The sequence below is a fragment of the Anser cygnoides genome, chromosome 5 (assembly GCF_040182565.1).
Source record: "Anser cygnoides isolate HZ-2024a breed goose chromosome 5, Taihu_goose_T2T_genome, whole genome shotgun sequence".
Taxonomy (NCBI): domain Eukaryota; kingdom Metazoa; phylum Chordata; class Aves; order Anseriformes; family Anatidae; genus Anser; species Anser cygnoides.
This window is the reverse complement of record NC_089877.1, coordinates 57,442,782-57,469,473: the sequence shown is the minus strand read 5'-3', so window position 1 is coordinate 57,469,473 and position 26,692 is coordinate 57,442,782. Positions and strand designations below refer to the sequence as shown.

Here is a 26,692-nt window from a genome sequence, read left to right as displayed (position 1 = left end):
AAACACTCACATGTGGATGGACCGACAAAAAAAGTGTCAGGGAGCAACCTCTGGCCCTGGGACCAAAAGGTTCCAGATGGTTTGTGTCCATGGTGCTCAGGGCAGGGATGTACCAGCTGCACCCACCCACAGAGCAGCTGGGAGCTCCTGGTGATGGAGGCTCAGCCCTGTATCCAGATGTTTTGCTACCATTTCAAGGCTAAAAGTCAACTTCCAATATCAAAGAATGATGGTCCTGTTACTTGATTGTCTTGCATTTGGTTGTCCTCGGATTACAATGATTTTGTTCAGATTAGCACTATGCCAGTGAGCATTTCAGAGCTTTGCAGAATAAATTGATGTCGAGTGAACTATTTAGACATCTTTCAGCATGGTCACTAACGCTTGTTCTGTTTGTTGTGTTTCCTGCACTATTTTGACTGTGAGAAGTGCATTTGGTGAGCAGTAGGGAGAGGAGGTCCCACAGAAGGTGCATTGCAGGATGGCTGGTAGCTACTGAAGCAGTGGAGAAAAATCTTTGGGGCAAGATTATTGGCTTTTGGAGAGTTGATTTTTTTCATTCTCAGTATGAGTTTCCAGATGGGTTTATTTCTGCATATTGCTCAGTCTGCCCCCTCTGAAGAGTGATAGGCATTAAGATGTACCAACAGAAAAGAACACAGGTAGACATGCATCCCTTTGTCAAGCAGGCTGGGCACAGTCTGTCACTGCTCTGCAAGCCATATACAAATGTATCCTAGCTAGTAGGTCCTGTATCTCTTAGCAGCAAACTTGCAAATGAAAATGTTAGCTAAATTTGTCTTAGTCATGGCAATCTCAGAATATGTGCAGATTCAAATGGGTCTTTCTGTTACTGTCTGTGTAGATACAGCACTAGTGGGATGTCCAAACATCCCAAAACACTTCTGAAAATCTTGCTTATATAGTACATTGTAATAAAAGACGTGTCAGTTTTTGATCAATCATGACGAAAATGAATACCAAACATGACAAGAAACAGGAGAAAAAAAAAACACAAAACACTACACCATGCTTATTAAAGTAGTTGTTACAGTAATGATCATCTATTCCCTGTCTTTTCATCTCTGCCACAAATAAGGTATCTCTATGGTTGCACCCAGGAGTGTGACATTCAGATCTGTTTTGATATCTCGTTATTGCTGTTGTTGTGTTTTTACTTTGCAAAGTCTGTATTTCATCTCCTATGTCAAGTATTCAAAGCTCTGCTTTGATCACTGTAAAATGCATATGTCCCTGACACAAGGTGGGACCTCTGTGTTAGAACCTACAAAGTAGTTAATTTTGAACTCACATGGGAATCTCTGACTTAATAATCATTATCTTACCCTATTTTTATTTCCCTTTTTTGATAGCAGCCTACAGAACCTTTGAGGCTGTTAGCAATTTTGTGGCATGACACAGCTGCACCTCACCTACTCAGTAACTTCTGGGGACTTTGGGATTTACCCAAGCAGTGGGTGCTTACACATTCCATATACTATCCCCTCAGTACAGAGCTTTAAATACTACACCTACCACATCATTTATAACTGATCTCTGTACTTTACAAACCTAATGAGAAGGGGAGTCAATAGTTGAACCTTTAATGTTTCCAAAATCTCTGCAGGACTATATTTTGCAAGCATATTGTAACATTTCAAGATAAAAAAGCAATAATGTCATGAGACATTTGGGAGTCCTCTTACCTTAAGAAAGCCCATATGTTTACTAATTTCAAAACCAAAAATATACATCCAGTTTTCTGTTCATTATCAATAACCAAATGCAGATTCAGCCACAGATGCATACCCTATATCCAGCAACAGTGAAGTATGGAGTAAGCTGGGGCCAGACAGTGTGCATTAGCTACAAAGTCCCCAAAGCACACTGGCAGGTATTTTGGCCTTGGACTGAAATATGTAAATGGAGCTCTGCAAAACCACCTGCTTTATGCGATTTCGTCTGCTGAGTGGAAAACTGCACCAAGCCAGGAATACAATGATCTGGGACTCTTTTTGTTATTTATTTCCACACCTTTCTCAGTGGCCTTGAGAGACAATGTACCAGGTCAGACAACCTGTTGGCTGTAATTAGGTTAGTACCAATGCCTTCAGCTGAGGAGCTGAGCAGATGAACATTTGCCTCTATCCCACATATGAGCAATGTGGCTAATGAGACCATGATATACTCTGGGGGGATTTAAGGGCCACAGTCACCTCATTTCCCTCTAAATCTCTGTGCCTGGTGTTTTAGAGGCACGGGCTGCCAGCTCCCACAGCTACCTGCCCAATGTGAACTTCAGTGGTGGGACTTGGCTCAGGTTGACAGAGCATGTCTTTAGGATGCCGAATGCAGGCAGTGACATGATCATGTGTGGGAGAAGGCAACAGGGTCTTCTATTTAGCCTTAGTTTATGGCTTCAGAATCATTATAAATCCACTTTTTCCCATTAGAGTTGTCCCATCCACAAGAAGTTGCAAAGCCCCTAATGTCTTAGCATTTGAGGTTCTTTTTGCTCACTGCCTTATCAGAGGCAAACAGTCACAGTGAAGTTCCTCCTGTCTCCAGGAGCGAAGTGTATGCCCCTCTGTCCTGATTTATTCACTTTTGAGACAGAGGTTAATTTTGTGAACTGGATTTCTCCTCAGTCTTTGCATTTACTTTTGGCAGGAGCAGTTGCCTACAGCATGAGCACTGAAGACAAGCTCAGTGTTAATAGTTGTCAGGGAAAATGAAGAGGCTATTTCTCACATCAGATTTTCACCCTGCATGAAAAATGCTAGTTTGAGCAGATTAAAAATCAATGCATGGTACAATATGTCACACATAAAGCAAGTACATGCTATTAATTGGCACGCTATCCATTAGCTGCTCTTAGTATGTATGACTATGTGTGTAGAATAGAAACTGCTGCAGACAGGTGGGGCAGAATGTCCTGGGGTCTAAATCAGTGTGACAGCATTGAAGCCGATTGAGATACGCTGATATGTGGCACCGAGTTACTTGGACAAGGCTTTGCAATGTTTTTGTTTTTTTCTTCTTCTTTTTTCCTAAAATGTCATTCAACTTAAATTTAATTAGAATAAACAGCAAAGATACTCTGTGATATGTCTCTCCCTGCAACCTAAAACCTTTTTAATCATAGTGATAACTCATTTAAAAACATGATGTAGTTTACAGAAGGATTTTTTTTTTGCTGCTTTTCAGCTGTCTTTGTGATGGACTGTTGATTGCTGACCTTGAGAATTTCCCAGGGAAATGACTTGAGCTTAAGAAAAAATTAGTTAGTGGCTGCACATATAAATGGGTTTACAAAGAAAACCAAAACCAGCAGAGACTGAGGTTCTTTTTCAAAGCCATATTAAGGCTGGAAAACATCTGACTGATCTTCAGAAAAAGAGGCTCAGCCTCATTTCCAGAAGGCTCAGAGTTGGACCACCAGCACTGTGGGTGCTTGGCACCCACCACACCAGGCTCTGGGTGCTAGATTCACTTCTGCAAAAAGACTGCTGGACTTCTGCGTGTCATAATAATTGTCCCTGCTAGATGTACCTTTCTGCCCTAGGTAGAAACACAGAATAGGTCATGGGGAACATGAGGGACTTTGCTGCTGTGTTCCTGGTGAGGCCACAACTTTGCCTTCAGCTTCTGCTTGGTGCCCCCCATGCTACAGAGCAGACAGAGGCATTGTAAAGAAGCACAGGATAGCCATTTAATCAGGGGAAAGAGTGTATCCCAGGGGAATGCTGGTAGAAAAAAAGCAATTGAGATAGAGAAAAGCTCTGCAACAAACTTCATTACATGTGTGCAAGGGGCTTTTGCATACAGAGCATCTCTAAGCGCAGAAAGCACAGGCCCAGAAGTGCAGAGCAGACCCAGCACTGTTCAGATGCACAAGACCTCAGTGACTGCTTGACCCCTGGATCTGATGATATTGCAGTCTTCAGCAGTCACAGGTTAAGCTGCAGATGTCAAATATTGATATAATATGTAATGACTCCATTTAATCTAAAGTGGGGCAGAGTTACATTCATCTTCTGGCTAGGTTTTGATTGCTTGGACTTTATGAGTTCTTACTTTGCTGGTCTCTGTTCTTGTAGTTTTTTCTCCCTTTCATTCCTCCTGTTCTTTTAAGAAGTTTCCCATGCTTTTCTAACATATTTTTGGTGCCAGAAGAAAATGTACATTTGCTCTTGAAGCTTTTTTTTCTCTTTTTGTTTTTTTGTTTTGTGGTTTTTTTGGTCCTCTCCACATCTGTGCAGAACCTGGGACCAGAGCCTTGCTAGAGCTTGTCCTACTTTCTTTGTCAGTACTCCTGTCCTCTCACCAAGGGCAAGAGAGGCAGGTGAGCAAAGAAAGTACTGTTTAGGGAGTGTGCTCCTGTTAGCTGCTACAGCCCCCACAGGTGCTCTGTGAAGTCTGACATGCAGCAGTTGTTCAGAGCTTAGGGTTAATGATGCTCGAAAAAGCTCAAGCATGCCTTTTCCTTTCCTTTCCTTTCCTTTCCTTTCCTTTCCTTTCCTTTCCTTTCCTTTCCTTTCCTTTCCTTTCCTTTCCTTTCCTTTCCTTTCCTTTCCTTTCCTTTCCTTTCCTTTCCTTTCCTTTCCTTTCCTTTCCTTTCCTTTCCTTCCCTTCCCTTCCCTTCCCTTCCCTTCCCTTCCCTTCCCTTCCCTTCCCTTCCCTTCCCTTCCCTTCCCTTCCCTTCCCTTCCCTTCCCCCTTCCCTTCCCTTCCCTTCCCTTCCCTTCCCTTCCCTTCCCTTCCCTTCCCTTCCCTTCCCTTCCCTTCCCTTCCCTTCCCTTCCCTTCCCTTCCCTTCCCTTCCCTTCCCTTCCCTTCCCTTCCCCCTTCCCTTCCCTTCCCTTCCCTTCCCTTCCCTTTCCCTTCCCTTCCCTTCCCTTCCCTTCCCTTCCCTTCCCTTCCCTTCCCTTCCCTTCCCTTCCCTTCCCCCTTCCCTTCCCTTCCCTTCCCTTCCCTTCCCTTCCCTTCCCTTCCCTTCCCTTCCCTTCCCCCTTCCCTTCCCTTCCCTTCCCTTCCCTTCCCTTCCCTTCCCTTCCCTTCCCTTCCCTTCCCTTCCCTTCCCTTCCCTTCCCTTCCCTTCCCTTCCCTTCCCTTCCCTTCCCTTCCCTTCCCTTCCCTTCCCTTCCCTTTCTCCACATTCTAACATTTTTAATTTCAGGACATGAACAGGGTTGGATATGTTTGTTTTCCTTTGGGTATCAAAATTCTGAGGCTCTTGTGTATGGACACATTAATGACATTCAGTTGCTTCCTGATAACTGCTTCATTAATGCCTGTCAACACGGCACCCTCTCTGCCCATAACCTTCTAGCAGACAAGACAGCTTTCCTAGCAGAATGGAGGCACTTAAAAAAAAAAATGTTTGCATAAAAAAAAGCACAATGTCAAAACGTTCCCATATGAGATGCCCTGAGAGATTCATGCTGCTGCAGTAGCTGTGAAGAAATGCAGATGTGACAGGTGGCTGACAGTTGGGTGCTTTGTCTACAATCCCTCTGAACTAGTGGCAGTCACCTTCTTGAAGACAGTGATTACCATGAGAAACCTCTTCCAAAAAGCGGCATTTACAGCGACTACCATAAGAGGATATTCAGGATGCCTCAAACATTTCTATTAGTCTCCGAGGACAAATGCTGTAGGTCAAGGCTTGTGGAATAATAATAATGGATTAATATAATAGTAAAACTGACCAGAGAGTCTGAACAAAACAGACTCCAGAGTCTGTGGGTGGTTTGCTGCATTTAATGGGCAAGCTGCATTTGTTAAATTATTTGGTAAAAGGGGCTGAGGCAGACATTTGAGCTCAAGTAAATCAGGGAGAAGTTGCCTTTGGGTGACTGAAGGGCTGTCAGAAAAGCAGCCATTTGGACTGTTTTTCTCTGCCTAGAATATAGACATATTGCTCCCTGGGCATCCTTCTGCAGAGATATTGCTGTGACTGTGCGCCTCCTCTCCAGAAGTAAACAGCACATTACTGGTATCAAGATGGTAGCCACCTTCTAAACACGTAGCTATTATTTTTCTTGGACCACAAAAATGATATATCCAAGGCAAAATAAATAAATAAATAAATAAAGTTGCTCGCAACAATGTTTTTGCCTGAATAATTAATTTCTCAGCAAATTTTCCCATAATAAAACATGTCCTAATGAGCTATCAGGAGGGGAGGAAATCCATCAAGTACATCACAAATATCGGCTTGAGAGCTGTGCTCATGTCAGATGGCGTAATTAATGACTTCAGGGGGAGTGTGGAGCAGCAGAGTCAGAACCACGGTCCCCATCAGTCATCCCACATCAGTCCAACTCATAGAGTGGTACTTGGTCCACAGAGGATTAGCTAGATGACTAGAAGGAGATATGGGGCTGAAGGGAATGCAGGCAAATCTGGTATATCTGATCTTGATTTATCCAGGTTGGCTGTCTGCCTGACGCTGAGGTGGCAATGTTTTGGCATTGTCATGAGCACCTGAAATGGCCACAGTGGGTCAGACCAAAGGACCCTCTCACCTGTGATTCTCTCTCCAATGACAGCCAGCAGCAGATGCTTGGTTTGGGGAGGAATGAGGGATTTGCAGAGCGATAGTTTTGTTACTGCACCCTCCAGCATCCTGCTGGTCAGGGGCTTCCTGAGCTGCAGGTTACTTCCCAGCTTCGTGTTTAGCAGCCCCTGATGGGCTTTTTACCATTAATTTCTCTAATCTCTTTTTGAACCGGTACTTATTTCTGGCCTCTTCAGTGTATTGTGATGAGTGCCATGGATTAGTTATGTGCTGTGTGAGAAATGTTCGCCTTTTCATGTTTTAAAATTTCTGCCTGACCAGTTTATGTGCTGCCCTCCATTCCCTGTGTTATGAAAAAGAAAGAACGATCATTCACCTTGTCTTGTACCTTTCTTCCTCAGTTGCACCATTTTAAGGCCACAAAACCTTTTTAAGTTTTCTTTATAAAACACCATCACATTTATTCCACTAAAACAATGCCATACTTCAGATTCTAAGTTGCTGCCTAGTGTCATTTTTTTTTTTCCTTTTAGGATTTACATGAGATAAGAGCGTGAGGAATTCAGGCAGCTGTCAGATGAGTGGCAGATGACAGGTTATTCTGCCCATTTGTGCACTCTGGTGTGTGGCCACTCCACCCCACCAAGCACTGCGCTCCAGTTGCTGTCACCCTCCGAAAAGCAGCAGTGTTTTACATGTCTGTTAACATTTGCAAATGTCTAGCTGTATTTTCTGAAACTCTCCCAGAAATGTTAGCTCGAGCTTGCTCACCAGCAAGGACAACTCTATGTGCTCTGCAAGTGACCTGACATTCACCTCTGCAGCAGCCCTCCTGCAGCAGAGCCCTGTGGTTGCTGGTGGTGAGATCTGAGCATTGGGCTTGCCAGAGGCAAAGAGCCCTTGGCATCTGCTGACCCCTTCTGTGGGCTCCATTGTAAGGAATAACTGAGCTTTTATGTTGCTGTTGACCTCCCAGGTTAACTTCAGAAAACGTTACCTGGCTAATGTTATGTGTCAGGTTTCAAAGAAGGAGTTTTCCAGCTCAGTCTAGGTCTGATTTCCTTGCAGATAAAGGACAAAACCCTTTGGGAACCCAGCACTGCCTGAAAGTAAGGATAAGAGCAATAAACTTCCCTCTTTACATCCAGACTGAAATATCAGCAAAATCTTTTCTGTTACGAGTGCACGTCTATCCCCACAGGGTCAGGCCAGTGCTCTTTAACTCCTCGCAAAAATGAAATACAAGTTTTGATGATCAGGGTTGGGTAAGGATCAGAGAAATGGCCTGACATGTTTCATCAAACAGGGGTATTACTGACAAAAGTTTTTATTCAAGAAGCAGGTTCTGCACAAAAAAATACTTTCCCTTTACGGATAGAGTAAGATTTCAAGATAATATGCATAGCAAATAAATCACAATGAAGATGGAATAACATCCTCAATGAGAATCCCCCCAGCCTCTGCCTCAGTACTGTAACCTCTAAGCGGCATAGAAGAATAATTGATTCGCTCCCTGATGGAAGCACAAGCCTGAAATCCCATGTGAAGTGTAATCAGTGTCCCAGCTCCTCTCCTGCTCTGCTAAACGCTACCTGGGAAGTGGCACGGTGCCTACAGTGAGCAGAAGCAGCCCTCGCAAGGAGAAGTGGCTGAGAGCTGTGTTTGACCTCAGACTGGATAAGGCTGGGAAACTGGGTTAGGAAATGGCTTTACCTGGAACTGGAGAAGAATTGCACTGTCTTCTGCTGGAAACAGGAGTTACACTTAGATGAGAAAATGAAATTGGGATTGAGTGGGTCCCTGCCCATGGGAATGGCATGAGCAGTGACTTGTCCCTGCTGTGCAAGTGCCGTTGCTGCGCCCAGAGTGAGGGCTGGTCTGTTCTCAGCTCGATGTCCCCCTTGAGCTCAGGGTTAGCTGGCACCAAGCCTCAACAGAAGTTATTCCACTTTTGGTGAGTTCTTGCTGCCACTCGCTCTGTCTTGGGGTGGGGACGGACACCAGCTAGGCTGGGACTAAAACCACTCGGTCTGCGGGTCCTGGGATGGGGACCTGCACACCCTGACCCTACTTGCAACCAGCTCAGGGTGCTGGCCAGATGTTTGGGTTGAGGTACCGCATGGCTTCAGTTATGGCTTTGGGGAGACAGAGATACAGGACCCAAGAGGTGACAGGACACTGCCCCTGTGGCAGTCAGTGCTCTGGGTGTTTCAGACACCCTCTGGGGCAGGTGTGCAGGGGTGGACACTTGATGTCTGTGTCTGTGCAGTGTTTTGGTTAAATTTTTTGAAATAGGGGCCAAATCCTGCAGGGATCCAGCAGCCAGGATGAAGCTGTTTTCTGTGTTTCACAGCCACCAGCAGGGGTGACACAGGTGTCCTGTGTCCTTAAGGGGACACCCTGCTGAGAGCCTGGTGGTACCCAGCCCCGCTGGGGGGACACCGATTGGTTTAACCCGCTGCGTGCCAGGGTGCATCAGCAGCCAGATTTTCCTGAAGAAGAGGAATCCTCACAGCAGCTCTTCCTCTCTCTCCCTGCTCAAGCCCTGAAGCCATCAGTATACAGACGGAGGGGACAGCTCTGGCAGCGGCAGTGCCAGAGGAGGCATCGGATCGCATCGCATCGCGTTGCACTGCGCATCCTCCCTCCCCACCCCCTACTGCTGCAGGCTTCCTCCCTGCATCCCTCCATCCTTTCCCCCCCTACATCACTCCCCCTGGCAACCCTCCTTCCTGCATCTCTCCTTCCCGCATCCCTCCCTCTTCCATCCCTCCCTCCTGCATCCCTCCCTCCATCCCTCCCTCTGCCTGCGCGGAGCCGCGGACATGGCGCTTAGCAATTTCCTCTTCGCTCAGTGCATCTGCTACTTCCTGGCCTTCCTCTTCAGCTTCATCGTGGTGGTGCCTCTGTCCGAGAATAGCAATGACTTCCACGGCCGGTGCCTGCTCTTCACCGAGGGCATGTGGCTCAACGCCAACCTGACGGTGGAGAGGCAGCGCTTCACCGTGCAGGAGTGGGGGCCTGAGGCCGCCTGCCGCTTCAGCATCTTCACCGGGCTCCTCTCCCTGCTGCTGGCCACAGTGCAGGCCTGGCGGACCCTCTTCTTCCTCTGCAAAGGGCACGAGGAGTAAGTACCCCCGGGGAGGGCAGCGGGTGCCAGCCACTCCTGCAGGCTGGGGCAGGTGGGAGCGGCCTCCGGGGCGAAGCACTGGGCTTTGAACCACCTGGATCCTCCTGCTGCCCAGAGGGGTTTGGGGTGAGGGGGTGTCTTGCCTGCACACACACCCCATGTGTACCCCCCTGCCTGTGTACCCCTCCAGAGGATGGGTTTGGGGTGGGAGCCAAATTCATTGTACTGCTCCTGCTGCCCTTTGGGATCTGAGTGCAGTGTCTGGCCAGCTCAACCATGGTGGGCACGAAGGGTGCTGCAGGTTGTGGGGTGATGCTGGAGGCTGCGGATTGCAGGTGCCTTGTGACTGTGGTCCCATTACACGTCCCTGCAGGAGGAGGCCTTCCCCTGATTGTAGAGCTGGGAAACCTTGAGCCAACACAGCTGGGGTGGGGGGGCTGGGAGGAGCAGGTGGGAGCAGTCAGCGGTTCTCCCTCTGTTTTTATTCTGTTTTTGTGGTGGACATGGCAACTATTGCAGAGAACAGCTATTGCTTGGTTACGACATGAGAGAGAAGCTGATCTCCCTGCGGCAGCAGCAGGGCTGCACCAGCAGTTGGTTCCTTTACTCAGACAACCAAGGTGCCTCAGATCTGGAATGAGGGCCTGGCGGTCGAGGCAGCAGCTCAGCAGTGCTGTGCTTGGTGCTCAGCTCTCCAGTGGATGTCCTGCAGCCTTTGGTACAGCCCTGGCACAGGTGACCCAGCCTCTGGGTGCTCTGGGGCCTTCCAAGCACCCACTGGCATGGAGGTGGGAAGGCAGGAGCAAGCACTGGTGGCTGGCTAGACTATGAAAGCCATTTTCCTTTACCACAGGGAGGGTAAATCACTCATGTCCGGGTCTATTTGGACTAGAAGTTTCTTGAGTCAGTGGCTGTTACTCAACCCTGGGCTTGTACAACAGCCTAGTGTGGTAATAGTGGGGACAGGGTAGCCGGGGTGTTCCCCTGGCCCTTTCTGACCACACTCAAGCTGCCTAATACTAAAACACCTTATAGCAAGTATGGAACAGAAAATTATTTCCACATTAAAGCTTACCTTAGAAAAGCTAAATATAACCATGGACTTACTTCATTTGAATTCAGTTTCCTCAGGTCATCAGATACCTATAGAGGATTAGTTGAATCCAGATACTTTTTTTTTTTTTAATTATTTTTTTTTCTGGTTCAGAATCAGATTTTTTTTTTTTTTTTTTTTTTTTTTTTTTTTGGAAGAAACTAGCAGTAAACCCCCTGAAATAGTGAAATTTAGGTCTGATGTTTGGCCTGCTTCCAAATGCAGGTATTTAGTCCTGCTGGGCAGGCCTCTGAAAACTCTCTCTTCAGGAGCTGCATTCAGGCTCCTTCCTCTGGACTGAGCCGTACAAGTTGTGTAACGCTGAGCAAAGTTGTTCCAGGGAAGAAAGGGGGCAGGAGGCTGCTGTGTGGCAGGGAGCAACAGCAGAGCAAGTCTACATGATGGAGTAGCTGTAGAGCAACACAGAAGGGTAAAACAGGGTGAGCTGGAACTTGCTTAAAATAGCAGCTTCCTCAGAAGAGGGCCAGTCTGTCCCACACCCAGGTCTGCTGCTGTCTCTCTGAGAGGCAGTCTACACACATGCTATTCTGATTTTAGACCGCCATTTCTTAACACTTCATATGGGCATGAGAGCAGGCCTGTTTGGTTGGAGAGATAAACACAAGGCCCTCACCATAACTGATAAATACCATTTCTGATCAGAGGCAACTGAGGCAGCCCCAGGACAACATCCTTGCTGATCCTGCGGAGCAGGACCACTGCTGCTGGGCCAGCTCCATGGTGAGCCATTCTGATGCACTCAAGGTTAGCACCTTGCTCATCACAGCAAGGTGTCCAGTCTTCACGTGCAACAGGTTCAGCTAATTAAGGCTGATACTAATCCTTCACAGAAGGGTCTGAGCACCCTTTGCCTCATGGGCAGGCTGTGCTGGAGTTGTCTGCAGGAGTAGGAAAACCAAGTGGTGTCTGCTAGCTGTGATTTGGGCTTGGGACTATTCAACACAGCTGCAAGGTAGAGGTCCAACTCAGACACTTCGCAATGAGGGCTGAAAAGCAACTTCTACTTCGAGTGTTTTACAGGGCGTTTACTGTTAAGGGACATCCACTCAATGTGGAATGTGTAACTTTCTGATCTATGCAGAAAAATAGGCGAGGCAGAGAGCCAGATCTGCCCTGGCTCTCTACCAGGATGCCTTGGTCTGAGGAATCCCCACACATGATGATGGTAATGATGGTGATTGCCTGGTGCAAACTGGGTGCGACACTGAGACCTGCTTCCTTGGCAGACGGTCAGAGCCTGGACCTTGGCACCTCTTCTGTGCTGCAGGGTAGGAAGCAGAGTGTGGACTGGGGCCTGGGATAATGCTCTGAATATTCCTGTGAAACTTTTATTTTCTAGAGCAGTTATTAGTTCTAGTGCCACCCCTGATTTTATTTGGTGGACAGCTCAAGTCTTTTCTGTCTCTTAGGCCAGCATACTGTGCTAAGGTGCACATAGTGGATATGGCTTTAGTGACACTTGAAACCTAGGCTAGATATGAAATCAGGGCAGGGACAATGACCACACATAACTGTGCTGTGCTCATACCAGCGCCATCTGCTATGTGGGTGACCCTGGCGCTCTGCAGCAGTGAGCTGATCTGTTCCAAGTCCAGTGAAGCTGAAGAAGAATAGGATTAATGGCAACATTCCTCTACAAGTCAGGTGTCCTGGCATCCAACTGCAGGCTGTAAGGGCACATCTGGCAAGTGAATGATTTTGCTCCTTTTGCATTAGTTTTGAGATTGGATGGCTGTGCTTTTGAGAGAACCTAGACAACCCCTTCAAATCTGCATCAACCTCGGAATAGACTTCCTAGTCCAACTGGTGAATGTTGCCTCACCTCATTTTAAAGTTCTCCTGAGGTCACGTTTGCCTTAGGAATGTGTAACCTGTAGAAATGAAGATTGTCCAGCCCAGAACTTTGCCAGGATTCAGCCACTGACTCAAAAAGTTTCTCAACTTTTAATATATTGAGAGAACTGTGGAAAGAAATGTCTGTGTTTTTTTTTTTTGTTTGTTTGTTTGGCTTGGTTTTTGTTTTTCTCTGGGGTGAGTAGCTTCCTTTTATCCCCAGCACAATGAGAGGCGCACTGCTGGGCAATTTTGTATTTGTCCTTACCATCTAACTTGAATAGGACGACCTTCCTCCTGGAGTTGCTAGTCTTTCTCCAACCTAGAGTAGATGTTCAGTTTTTAGATAGTGAGACTTTCCAAGTGCCATCTAGAGCAGCTTCAAGCACCAAAGAGCTTTGCCAGATGAATGAGAAAGTTTTCACAAACTAGCATTAAGTGGCAGTTAGGCAGCAGGCTGTTCGTTCAGTGAACACCTGTCCCTCCTTCTAGAAGACTGACTTGTGAGGCTGGAAGATGGGTGGACAATTCCTTGGCGTAATGGGACCCCTGTCAGCATCTCACCCTGTATCCCCTGTAGCACATGCCTAGAGCTGATCCTGGTTACGCAGACTAACTGGGTTGATGTAAACTGGCCTTCAGCTGGCAGAAATAACATACTGACACCGAAGCCAGAGATTATCCCAGGAGAAGCTGGCCTGCTCTGCAAATTGCCCATAAAACTGAGATTCGTGTCCTATGATGCCAGTACCTTGTGTTACATCGCTTAAAATGATTATAGCTATCAGTACTGTGTTGTTTTATTTTTAGTTTTAGTTTCCCTCTAGTAGGCAATTTTGGTCCCAATTATCATTTTAGTCAAGAAATAATTTTAGCTCCAGTTACTATATAATTTGAGCTAATGACATTTATTTTAACAATGGTGATTTTCATCATTACAACTAATGAAAGCCATGCTGTGTATGAACGATCGCCACTTAGTATTTATGATTTAAAGCCACATCCTCTTACGGTAAAAAAAAAAATAATAAATCTAAATCCAAAGAGCTTACAAATGAAGATAACGTAACTCAAGATCATAAGCCATAGTTTTTCAATATATTAGATGTTCTTAATTAAAGCAGACGTGTTTCAAATGGAAACTGATATCTTTGTCTGGTGTAAACTGCTTAGAGAGACTGCTGATGTTGTGTTTCAGCTGTTTATGAGTTACATTTTTCTTCTCTTTTATTGCAGCTCTTTCTTTTATGCTTTCCTGAATCTGCTGATCAGCGCCTTTGTGGTGTTTATCACATTTATTGCTAGCACTATAGTGAGTGTAGGATTTAACATGTGGTGTGATGCAATTACCGAAAAAGGAAGCATGCCAAATAGGTTAGTATTGAAGAATACATTTTCTTCTTTTTATCTTTCATATATGCACAAATGTAGAGTGGTGTTACAAACTGTAGTTGTTACACACAAGGTAATCAAAGGGGAGAATATGGAAGTCCAGATTCTTTTCATCTGGAACAAAAACAGCAAACCAAACTTTTTTCCTTTTAGTTCCCCACAAAGCAAAGTATGGTTTCCATCATGTCTCATGGTCTTTTTAAGAGTCACAAACACGTGCAAAAGAAAACCATTAGTTCCAAAGTTTTCATTTCCAAAAGAGATCTGGATTTGGAAATGCTCGAAGAAGGGTGGGAGGAGGGAGGGTGTCCTGTGAGCAGGGCAAGGGGACTGGGAGGTAGGGTCCTGGCTTGAAATCCTGGCTTGAAATCCTGGCTCTGCCACCAACCTGTGTGACAGCAACCAAGGCACTTGTTCTGCCTGTGCCACAATGCACCATTATCCAAAAACTGGCCTCAGAGCAGTGCTGCAGACACCCTGAAAGCCACAGTACAGAAAGTATTTTAAGAGCAAAGTAAAGAGGTCTGATACTTTCTGAGAGGGCACAAAATGCACAGGCACTAAAATGTTCCGCTGTGTCTCACAATGCTTGTGCTCTGGGTAGGAAACTGATAGGCTGAGGTAGATTTTTTTTATCAAACAAATAACAATGAAGAGAAATAAAAAGGTGACATTTTATGTCATATGATATTGAATAAAGGTACTACTTAAAGCATACATTTATATTTCACATTGTCATATGTTGTAAAATGCCATAGTAAATGTTCTGTTTAGGGCTGCAACGCTAATCGAATTATTCGAATATTCGGTTAAAAATTCCATTACAAAAAACATCTAATCGAATATTCGGGTAAGAACCCAAGATGACCGACAGCACTGAAAAGGACAGAGAAGAGGCTACAGAAATCAACCAAGAGATAGAAAGACAACCTCAAAATCCTGGGATTTTTTTCACACCAGTAAAAGTCCGAGTTATTTGTAAAATCTGTAGGCAGCCTCTATCTTACCATCAGAGTACCGTCTCCTTGCTGGAGCATCCGAAACAAAAACACCCATACAATCCCTTCTTCTGAGGCTTTCCCTGATGATGTCAAAAGGTAACGGATGCTCATACACTTTGTTTTATTGAGGGGGAAGCAACCAAGCAGGGCTGATGCCAGATGTGTACAAGTGGGAGGCTCTGGGGGAGTGGGAGAAGATGGTCTTAGGTATATTGTTTTCATAATAACTATCACAGTTCCACTTTATGGAAGATTGGTGCTATCACTTAGATAATTACACATCATTTTTTAAATAAAGTATTTACATGCTTCTTTTACCCAAGCTTTAGAGAAGATTTGCAAGCAACCTAATTAGTGAAATAACTTAAATATAGAATCATAGAATGTGCCATTGTGATTGTTAAACACTTAGATATTGCTTCATTTTGTGCTTGGTTTGCCTATTTGGAACTTCTGAAATAACTTTCTTTCTTCCCCTCCAAATGCTTTCCTTGGGTAGCTGTGAAGAATTACAGGATATAGATCTTGAACTGAACTTAGAAAACTCTGCTTTCTACGACCAGTTTGCTATTGCGCAGGTAGGTCAGACTAGGTCACAGTTCTCTTCCAGTTCATTTTCCATTTGTTCATCGATTTGGGATTGTTGGAGCTGAACTGCAGTCCTCTGAAATCAATGGGAATGTTTCCACTGACTTTAGTATGTGCTGAATCAAGATGATTGTGAACGGGTACATTTGCATTTTACGTTCAAAACAAATAGTTTTGAATGCAGACATGTCAAAACCTGACTCTTACTCATCATGGAAAATTAATTGTTTCTGCAAAGCATGAACTCTGTGAAGGCTGCAACACTTGGGTGTCCTGGAGTTCTTTATTGCTCTTAGCAATAAGAAGAGAATGGCTGACCTGCAGCAGACTGTGGGGCTGTTAGCTTTCTCTTCCATGAATTTGTTGGGGTCCTGGTTTAGGTTGGGATAGAGAGAAGATCCCCTGAGCCCATATAAATATCAGCCCTCTGAAAATAATGAAATAGTGCTGTCTTTTAGATAGTTTTTATTTTTTCCTGATCTTTGAAAATTAGACCTCTGAGGCTGTCAGGTATTATTATTGAATATGCCAACTCTGAGTCAACACTCAAAGCCAGTGAACACTGAGACTTGAGCACTTACTTGAGCATGTGAACACATACTAGCATAGTTCCTCAAGGAGGATAGCCCCTTCCATGCAGGCTGCACCCATAGACGTGCTTCTTCGGTTGTCCCTCATGGGAGGAAGCCTTACCTTTCTTGGGGCACTCCTTGAAGGCAACTGTGACCCTTAGACATAAGCTAGTCTTGTGGATTTTGTAGCCAGCAATGGCATCTAGACATCCATCCCAGACACACCTGCACGTAGCCAATTCGAAATATTCACACTGTGATATCAGGATGGGCAGCTTATACATAGGTCCTGCCAGATGGGGATCTCCGCTCTAATCCACGTTCCTCCAGACCTGGGTAGAGCCAGCCTGAAAGATGTATCTTTTAACCTCTGCAAACACCCAAGTATGAGGAGCCTGGGAGCATAACAGCTCCAGGGAAACACCATTTGTCTTCAAAAGCTGATTGTAGTAGAGGCAAAGGGTAGCCTGAGGGAGACTAGTTGAAAAAAGAACCAAGCACGGAGCAAAATTCTGTAGCATTTTCTTCTGATAACCGGGGTGTAGTAAGCAGAGTTGGATGAAGGCATGAGAATGGGTTTGTCTAAGGAGGGCAAATAAGTTTAATTCAATCAGCAGAGTGAAAAACCCAAGAATAGACTAGACTCAGCAGCAAAACCAAACCTCTTTCCTTGTGAGTGCAGTAATTTCCTTCAGCAGGCCTCACTCAGTAGGAGTGGTCTGAATGGAGAAATCAAGATTGCTGACGATTTAAGAATTACAAAGATAGACTTTGGATAAAATCTGGAAGGGGAAAATAGGTAGCTTAATTACAGCTTTGGATATATGACACATGATGTATGTGCAGAAACACTCGTGCACACACACACTAAGCCTGCTTCTTTGTGCTTTGCTCCATTAAGATATCTCCAACACATTGGAAACACTCTGGGAATTTCACTGAATTTGGCTAAAGCCATGTAGATTCTTTAATATCAAGTACATCAAGAAGACCACAACAGTGTTAGATATTTGAACAGATGTCATTAATGAAGCACTGATTAAGAACTGAATGCAAAACTTCCAAGTCTCTAGATTTGGTCATAAAAAGCCAGATGAGTATCTTCTTGTTCCCAAGACTTGCGGAATAACTCAAAAATACTTTTTACCAGTGAACTGAGATAATTGTAAGAATGGGCAGAAATGCTTAGGAGGCTTTCTAAAGTGCATGAGGTATATAGGAACACAAACTCCCATCTACATAACTGTGGCCCTTGTTTATCTTAATTGGCCATTAAAGTAAACAGCTGTGCTACTGCCCGGAAGTGCTAGATTTTTTCTTTTTCCATTTTTTTGACATAATAATAAAAAAGCAATATGTCAAAACTGAAATATGTGAATTTACTTATTTTTTTTTTCTAACAGTATAATGGAATTAAAATGGAATTTCTGCAAGAAAGCAGAAATTTACATTACTATAAATGAAATTCCTCTGAGACAGGGGAGGCCAACATTCAAGTACCTGGACCAATCAAAGCGTAATTATTTCTACAAAGTTAAACAAGAGGGACGAAGTTAATGATGGGACTTACTGCAGATCTGAGGCTTTAAGCTCAGGTCTCATATGCCAAATATATATGAGTCACCAGGAACTAGGATGTGTCGGATTGGGTTTCTCTTGCAGTTTGAGCTCCTGCTAATGTGAACCAATCACCCCAGAAAGTAACAGTTCAATTGGTAGGATTTTCTCAACAATATTCTGGATGGAAACACCTCAAAATTTATATTTCTCCAGGGGGCAGTGGGAGGCCCACAGGATTCAGGAAGAAAGTTTTGGAAAAAGTATTAAAACATATGGCAACTCTAAGGTAATGGAAGAGAAATAATCCCAAGAATTTTGGGACGGCCAGAACGTCAGATGCTGGGGAAGTTCAGCAGCTGCATTATACAGAATTCTTCGTGATCATACTTAGTATTTTTGTATCAATTTTCCTACTACTTAAAGTTTTTTTCCTTTTAAGCTCAGAATATCTTGAAAGTATTGAGAAGTGGGGCCAGAAACTCACAAAGCGTAACTTGTCGTGACTCCATGGGCTTTGGTCTAGGTGAGATTTTGATCTTCACCTGGACAGGTGGTTTTGTCTTTATGAAACAATACTGATATCTGTCATTTCTTTGCTTCTCTAGTTTGGTCTCTGGGCTGCCTGGCTGACTTGGCTGGGAATTACCATTCTGGCTTTCCTGAAGGTTTATCACAACTACAGACAGGAGGACCTGCTAGATAGCCTGATCCATGAGAAGGAGCTGTTGCTAGGAAGATCCTCTTCACGAACCTCTTTGCAAGATGAGAAAAGTGCCATGATCTAAAGCATAAGCAAATTTCCAGGGCAGAATCTAGGTTCTATTATTCAGTAGTGCAAGCTGATGTTGAGTCAGCATATTGAGTGTGAGAGATGTATTTTTTCCTGAAAAAAAGCTGTACTTGTGAATCACCCACTTTCTCAATGAAAAATTGTCGGCAGGAGTATTTATATGAGGATACAGAGAATGAACTAGCCCATGCGCCATTGACATAGCAAACTTTCTGTCCTGCACAGGCAGGGAGCAGCACAATCTGTAACCTGCTGTTGCTAGCAGAATTCCTGCGTGTTATCACTGGCTTTTGGGGCAGTGATTGTTTTTGAGGACTGTGCTGGCAAGACCAGGCTACAGAATCTAGGCTATTCCTCCATATTGTTCTGCAACAACAGTAATAACTGGAGCTGCGTCCAGTCGCTCTTGTCCCTCTCTCCTCCCTTTTGCTAATAAAGCTGCTCTCATTCTCACTTTATTCTGTGCGGTTGTAGCTCTGGTCCAAGTACAGACTCTTGCTGTCTCTGCTTTTGCTATGTGTGGATATCGTGCTGACAAACCTATTGTTCCCACTCTGATGTTGAGTTTGCTTAGAACATACAGACCTGTGTTCCAGGTGATACTTACTATGAGACAGTTTTAATGAATTTCATGAAACCATTATGTTATCTGTAAAAAGCTGTGTGCCATTTGAAGGGATGGAGGAGAATGTTTGTGTTTTTATTTATTCTTAGATTTTGGCATGGCCATCATTTATTATGGCTTCCTGAAGTGTAGTTTAGCTAGCAATTTCTGAAGCTTGCATACTAAGAAGTTAAGCTGAGTTCACAGTATCAATGCTTGTGCATTTATAAGCATAACTTGGTCCCTAATATAGTATACTATTTAGTTCTGAGTATTAGAGTTTACTTGTGATATTTATTTCATACAGAATATGCAATTTTTTTTGTAAACATTTGCATTGTAGGTATCTCTGTATATCTATCAACATAGCAAACAGCATGAACAGCTGAGCTATTTTATAGGTACTCAGTGCTGAATGGACCCATTCTCCCCACTCCTGGGCAAGAGATCCAGGGCTGATGAATTTTGCTGTGAAAAGGGAGAACTGTTACTTTCACAAAGCTCACTCGTGACCTTGTTGTTGCTTTCAGTTTTGCTTGGCCAGCACTTCAATGAATAAGGTGCATGAGAAGTAGGTCTGATAATTAGGAATTACTTAGGTGAGTGTGGGATTGCATAGCAGAGAAATAAAGTTGTGCTAGAACAAGGCAGTTATACCCAAGTGCATGATGCACAGTAGACCTTTTTCAGCAGGAAAGTTAAGACAGAAGTTAAGTTTAAGTAGCAGAAGAATTTTGGGGAGCACCCTAACACTGCCTGTGTTAGCTGAGCTTGAGCTGACACTGAATTTATTGCAAAACAAGTGCAAACCATGTACATCTATACTGCCTGGTAAATAGGAAACGGGGAGAAGACATCAGGCTTCTCTCCCATCAGAGCACAAGCCTGGGGAAAGCACAACCATGCAGTTTTACTGTTGTCTTCTGAGGACTATTTGGTGCATAAAGTTAAGTACCTGCTTAAGTAGCTGAAACAGGATTTGAAGTCATAACAAATCCCTTAATTTGTAAGGATTTTAGGGTGTAAAATCTAGCATCACATTTAACAACTAAATTGTTCCCTCAGGTTTAGGAAAAAAAAATGGCCATGTGGTGAAAGCCGTGAGCTGGCCCTGTGAACGTCTCTCGTAGCCCCAGCTGGCCATGGCTGTCTGTAGGGAGATTTTGTTTTTCACTGTGATTTCAACCCACAAGGGAATGCAATTCCTCTGAAAGCTTTACAACAGTGGCTTTTTTTTTTTTTTTTTGGTAGTTGTGAATTGAAATAAAAGGAAAAGTTCCTAAAGGGGGAAACAGAGATTAGTTAATTGGTATTAACTAGTGTTAATTGAAAATTCAGAGACCAGGACTAATAGTTTTTCTTTTATTCAGTTTGTCTAATAGGAAAGACATTCTTTCAGTTACCCAAGACCTTTGCCAGGGCATGACCTTCCCCTTCTAAACATGAAGAAGTGCTTAGGATGTGAAGGTTACCTTGTTTCCTCTGTTTCCCCAGTTATTTCTCTGACTGTAAAAGACACTACTTCCCTTTCCAACCTCACCTTGAATTTACAACTCACCAGTGATGTCTCCTTCCACAAATACCTTCAGTGCATGCCTAACTCCTTGCATGGGACCATGCTGCTGCTTTGTATTTGATGTCTGTATGTGCCAAATCATACTTAGGCTGCAGTAGCATGTGAGTTACTGGTCTTGCCTGGGGGGTTTTAAGAACTGGGGGGCAGAAGGCAGTGAGTGTCTCCCCCTTATGCCTCCTCTGGCAAGAGGTATATTCAAAGAACAAGAACCCTATGTGATATTTATGTTTGTATTTATTTATTTTCACATGATGGAAGGGGAAAAAGCTTTGTGGTCTTTGCCCATGCAGCCCACTTGCTGCTGCCCATAGTAAAGCTGTGGGTTATTCTGGTGAAGAGCATGGGCTGCTGTGGTTTTCTTGCCATGTTCCTTGTGATGTTAAAGCCACAGTCAAAGTTTCTTAGTTTGGGCCTGTGCAAATTGCTAGTAACACAGGGTGAATCTTAGATAGTCAAAAGGAAATGGATGCTGCCTTCTGAGACACTGGGGTGTTGCCAGTATTCTGTTATATTGAATATGTTCCCTGTGTCCTGGCTACCATCTGTGGTTAATTTCCCCACCAATTCCCTGCCAGCAGTGCACATTGAGCTAGAAAATTCTCAGCCAAGCTAAAACATCTTGGCTGAGATTTTAGATCAATATTGGTTATTTTTTATTTATTTATTTTTGTAATGGAGAAACAATTGAAGCCAATTATTTTTGGAACATAATTTCCTCATGAGGGCACAAATGCTCATCACATCCTATCCCACTAATTCAGGAGGCATTTTTCAGCTGTGAACTTCCAGTAGGAATCACAAAAATAAGAGCCTGATGATTTACTTCAAGAACTGAAGGATATATGCATGCTATGGCAATGTTTCTATGGTCCCTTAGAAAAATGGTTATTGTAATAACTGGTGATAGATGCTTAAATAGAAGGCTTTGCTGATGAAAGCATTCAGTGTCAGGATTCAGCGATGGTGTATGTGTGTATGTGCAATGTACACAGATAAATGTCAGAAATAACCCTATAACTGCTATACTGCGGTGTGGGTACAGACAGCATGGTTTGGAGTAATCATTATGTTGCCTTAACTTTCAGCACTGCCTTTTTCTTACTGTTATTAGGGTCTGTGCAGTGCGACACACAGGTGATGATATCCAGAGGTGGATGCGGGTGTGATGTGTGCAGAGTGGGAAAGCACTGGCCAGGGCACAACCTCCGAAGGGCTGAGATGGGTTTCTAATGGGGATTTGCAGAGGTTTTAAATCCTCCCCAGTCTCTTGGTAATATCCTGATGTTATCCTGTATTAGTCCTGCTAGGAACAGAGTCAGATTCCCTTCGAGGCCTTCCCTCACCTACACAACACACTGCTGATTTAACCTGTGTAGTACTCAGGATGGAAGCAGAGCCTCAGCGAAGAGGAGCACACATTTTACAGTATTAATGCATTAGCAAAGAGTCCTTTTACCCAAGATCCAGAAATTGTTCACTACAGGCTCCCAAATGACTGATGTGTGTTAGAATGGCAACATTATTTGCTGCCCACAAGTCTCTTCAGGCTGATGCAGACTCGGGATTTGTGGTCCCCTTGCTAAGGAAGTGTGAGCCACAGGCCATTGGGTAGGCTTTATGTTGGAAGCAGGGTTTCTGCACAACCTCAAATCACACATCAGTCTATGTAATGGGTATTAGAAAAAGTGTAAATTCAGAGATGATGTCACCTGCAAAATGTTCAGTGCAAGAAAGTCCACACAAACTGTGTGTTTGGGTGAATGAGGCTTTTATTGTCCCCATTCTCCAAAAACCTCAAATATATTGCATCACTTTTCTTTGTTTAAATTATAAATTTAACAGATATCCAGATAATCATTCAGACTTGTCAGATTTACAGTTTTCCATGACAAACTTATCTGGATTTTGACAAACTTTTGTCTTTTCTCCTAAATCAATGGCCTGGATGTGAATGTCCTTGAACTAATGGGAAGTGTTTCTGTATGCAGACCCTAAATTTGCATCTCAGACCACTTCCTTTGCTGATGGAAATAGCCCATTTTTATCTCATTGGAATGTTTGCTTTGGAGGCCACAAATGTCCTTTCCTTATGCTTAGGCAATCTGGGAGGGGAATTAGGCTTTGCCTGGCTAGTTTCCACACCTGCATGCAGTGAGAAAATGCTCATATAGCTTCATGAGCACTGAAATTGTTTTAGAGTTATTTCTGTTCATGGTCTACCCTCCTGAAGTGTATATTTTTATTTTTGTCCCCCACAAGAAAGAGTAAACCTAACCTGAACTCTATTTTAGCATTCACAGGTACAAACCTAAGAGTATTTCTAGTTTTTTTGTTGTTTGTTTGCTTGCTTTAAGCGATAACATTCCATGCAATTTCTGAATCTAACAACTGCATAGAAGGCAGCACTCTGATGTACTCCTGGCATAGAAGAGAAAAACACAACTGCACTCTCTCAAAAAAATTTAACATTTGTTTCTGGGAGGTTAGACAATGATTTACTTAATATATAGCAAGTACTGTTTATTTCAAGGCAGGCATGTAATTGATAGCATCTTTCCATGCTGTTGTTGGGAGGAGTATTTATATAGCAATGCTTTCTCTTTAGTTTCTTTTGTCCATGCCAAAGAATGTAATCGAACTGATATTGCAAACATAGATTAATGTGAATGTATTCACCCGAGTGCTTAAACCTTTCTACCTCTCCTAGCTGCTATAACTGATTGAAGTGTTCTTGCATAAAACACTCAAAAGAACAGAATGCATGTAAGAGCCTAAATCCTATTTTCATTTAGAGCTTAAGGATTTAGGATTTATCTCATTAACTTCCTGTCAGATCCTTTTCCTATAAAACGGGCATAGGCACCCAAGAAATGCTCTGAGAATAGCCATTTTGATTGGTCAAATAATGTTTTTTATTTTTATTTTTTTAAATCTATGTCAGCAACTGTGACTTGTTAGACATGGAAAGTTATGTTACCTGACAAGTAGGATTTCACGGGGGTGGCAGAAAGCATGGAGCTACTTGTTAAAAGGGCTGTGGCCCTCCTTTCCCAACTTTCCCCACAGGGAGGGAGCTGCAAGGCACAGGCTTTTAACCTCCCTGCTTCCTGGGGAGGCATGAGCCTCCATCTGCACAGCAAATGCTCTCACCGTGCTGTTATTCTGGATCTCCTTCAAATCTTCCTGTTAGAACTTTTCTACTTGGCTTGAAATTCCTAAAACCTGACATTTTAGCTTGGTGGTTATGGTGTTTATCAAGGAGATAAAGTACCTGGCAGCAAGAGCAGCTCACTGAAATAGCTTGAATTATTTGTTTGTGGTGGAAACACAATATGAGAAGGTTTTGATCCCCCTTTCTTCCCACCTATGTTGCAAAGTGAGGGTGGAGATGCCCTGACAGGAGGTGGGAACGAAGATCCATCATTACAGTTGACTTCTTGGGTGATTTCTCACGCAAGCAGATAAATGGCCCTGTGGCAAACCTCCTTATTTTCCCTTCATTTCCCTCCAAATCTGGGCAAGTTTGACTTCAGTTTGTATACGGGTTCTGCATAATATTTACAAATGCAAGAGAAATTGCAGCTCTATAGCAAACTTTACTTTTTGTGTAAAAGAAAGTAAGAAAAAGCATTTCAGCTTTTCTCTTTTCTCATTGGGCTCTCCGGGGTTTGACGCCAAACTCTTCCCTTTACACAAGCCAGGCCTGACTTGCCTGACATGTTGCTCTGAAAGGTTCCCAAGGCTGGTGCCAGCACTCCCTTGAGGAACCTGGTGGAGTCAGAAAAGTGGGATATTAATCCACAGATTTTAAGGAAGGGAAATGTTTTAAAATCATCTGTCATGGTATCCCACATAACACACTCCAGAGCTTTTCTCCCACTTGCTCCTGCAGCAGAAGGAATTATTTTTCCCTGTTAACACTGTGAGGTGCAATAATTTGTGCCTGAAATACAGCACATCCTCCTGCAGCACACTGGATCTTGACGTAGTTAATTAACCCTTGCCACACTTCCTAGGCTGCTGCAACGATTTTCATCCTCTTTGCTGAAACTGTGGTCACCATTTGGCTTCTAAAGGTGCTAACAGCCTCCTTAAACCAAAGTTTTTAAGAGATGAAAGCAGTCCTTTTGCCAAATGACTGCAGGAAGCTCAGTGCTGAAGAGCATCCTTCGGGGGGAGAACCAATGCAGGGGGTCCACAGCCAGTGCAGACAGGTGGCATCAGAGATATTTTAGACAAATACTCTCTGGGTAAAACTACTGCAGTTTTTCAGCCCAATTGAGAAATCAATATATTATGATCTAAAATATACTGTTATATGAGTTTTGCAGGCTTTTGCAGGTTTTTTATATAAAGAAAAATAAGTCTGTTCCACTGATATCTCCTTCTCCTGGATCCTTTCTTCTTTAAAAACATTTCTGGAAGAATTTCACAGGGTTTTATTGCCATCAGGTTAATCAGGCGTTATTTCTCACATCTCTTCCTATCAGGGACAAGCACAGTCAAGAGGGACAGGAGAGTGCCACGCTTCAGAATAAAAATAGATAGTGAGGAGAACTGTTAGTGCTCTTCCCATGAGGGACGTCAGCATTCAGGCTGTGATATGAGGGATCCAGTGTGGCAGAGCCTGGGCTGGCAATGCTGACATTGATTTCAGCCTTAGCTTGGACCACTCAGATTTTCACAATTTGTTTTGGAAGTCTCCAGGTTTCCATAACTTGTTTAACAGTTGAAAGCAGGATTGGGGCAGATCCTTAGCTGGTGTATGCAGCTTAGCATTGTGAGCCTCGCTGGAGCCATGCCAGTCCACACAAGCTGCAGGCAGAGCCTGGTCTGTTTTGAATCTTATTTCTCATGCTTTGTATGCTCTTTTGCAGTGTAACAAGTGCTGATTTGGAGCATTAATTGCATGCATTTGACAGAAACCGAATGAGAGTTAGGTTTATTGTTTTGATACAGTTTCAAAAGGAAAGCTTTTTACTAGCGTTTTAATACAGCCATTTGTAAACACCTGGCAAATAAAAATTGTGAGTCCAATCCTTCTGCTAGTGGAGTCATTGACAAAATTTCCCTTGGCTTTAGTAGGAGCTGGACTGGGTTCATTGTAAGTGGTATACTCTAGTGTTAATGATAATGATTTAATGTTTTATATATTGATGCTTTTTTGCTGGACAGTGCATTGGCTTTTTATGATTTGGTGATATATACGAATAAACTACTTGAAAAGTTAATATTTCTGTGCTTGGTTTTTTGATGGTGAGTTGAATTTACTATGTACAAGTTAAAAAGTGATTACCAAAGCCAGTGGTGACACCTCAGTTTGTTCCCTCATTCCCTGGTATCTCCATGCTGCAGCTTGCATGGTCATGGACATGACCAGCCTCCCTAAGCTGAGCCCTCTTGGTACCATCTTCCAGCAGTGAGCCCTAAAGCTACAGCAGGCAAAGAGAAGGTAGTTCACCTGCATGAGATGCAGATGAAAGCCAATTTGTTACCTAGTGTAGTGGGGTATCACAGGCTGCATGGGCAGGTTCATTTTCTAAATGCCAACAAGTTAATTTTCTTCTGGTAGCCCCAGACTTTCTCTTCAGGGGTGGGTCTAAAGGTTCCCAACAGCCCTCCTGGAGCAAGGAATTAATAAGGAACAACTCCACTCCTATATCTTGGAGGTTTCTGAGTTATTTCTTGAGGGCAGCTGCTAATACCCTTTTTCTAGTCACATGCTGCCAAACTTTCTGCTTGCTGCAAGGTGGCAAAAGGCAGAAATGTCAAATAAAGTTGCTGCTATGGATTATTTCCGGACTAGCAGGACTGGAGAGAAGAAGCAAAGGAGTAGGACTATAAGCAGTCTCTGGAACTCCCTTTTACCAGCATTAATGCTGAGTGCATTAAAAGGTTAATGTAAAAAAATCTAGTGTCATCTCACTGTGTCCCTTTCTATCTCCTGCGATTGTATGAGTATGGATTCACCTGCTCATGCAATCAGGTGCTGCTGATGGGGTATAACTGCC

General features: G+C 43.7%; 1 protein-coding gene across 1 annotated transcript; it reads left to right on the top strand.

Moving 5' to 3' along the window:
* The first annotated feature begins 9,173 nt into the window (after window positions 1-9,173).
* TMEM179 (transmembrane protein 179) lies at window positions 9,174-25,912 on the top strand. The gene is made up of 4 exons (XM_013183106.3): window positions 9,174-9,648; window positions 13,835-13,972; window positions 15,491-15,569; window positions 18,317-25,912. The coding sequence occupies exons 1-4, from the start codon at window positions 9,347-9,349 to the stop codon at window positions 18,494-18,496; spliced, it is 699 nt and encodes a 232-aa protein (XP_013038560.1). The 5' UTR covers window positions 9,174-9,346; the 3' UTR covers window positions 18,497-25,912.
* Window positions 25,913-26,692: the final 780 nt, after the last annotated feature.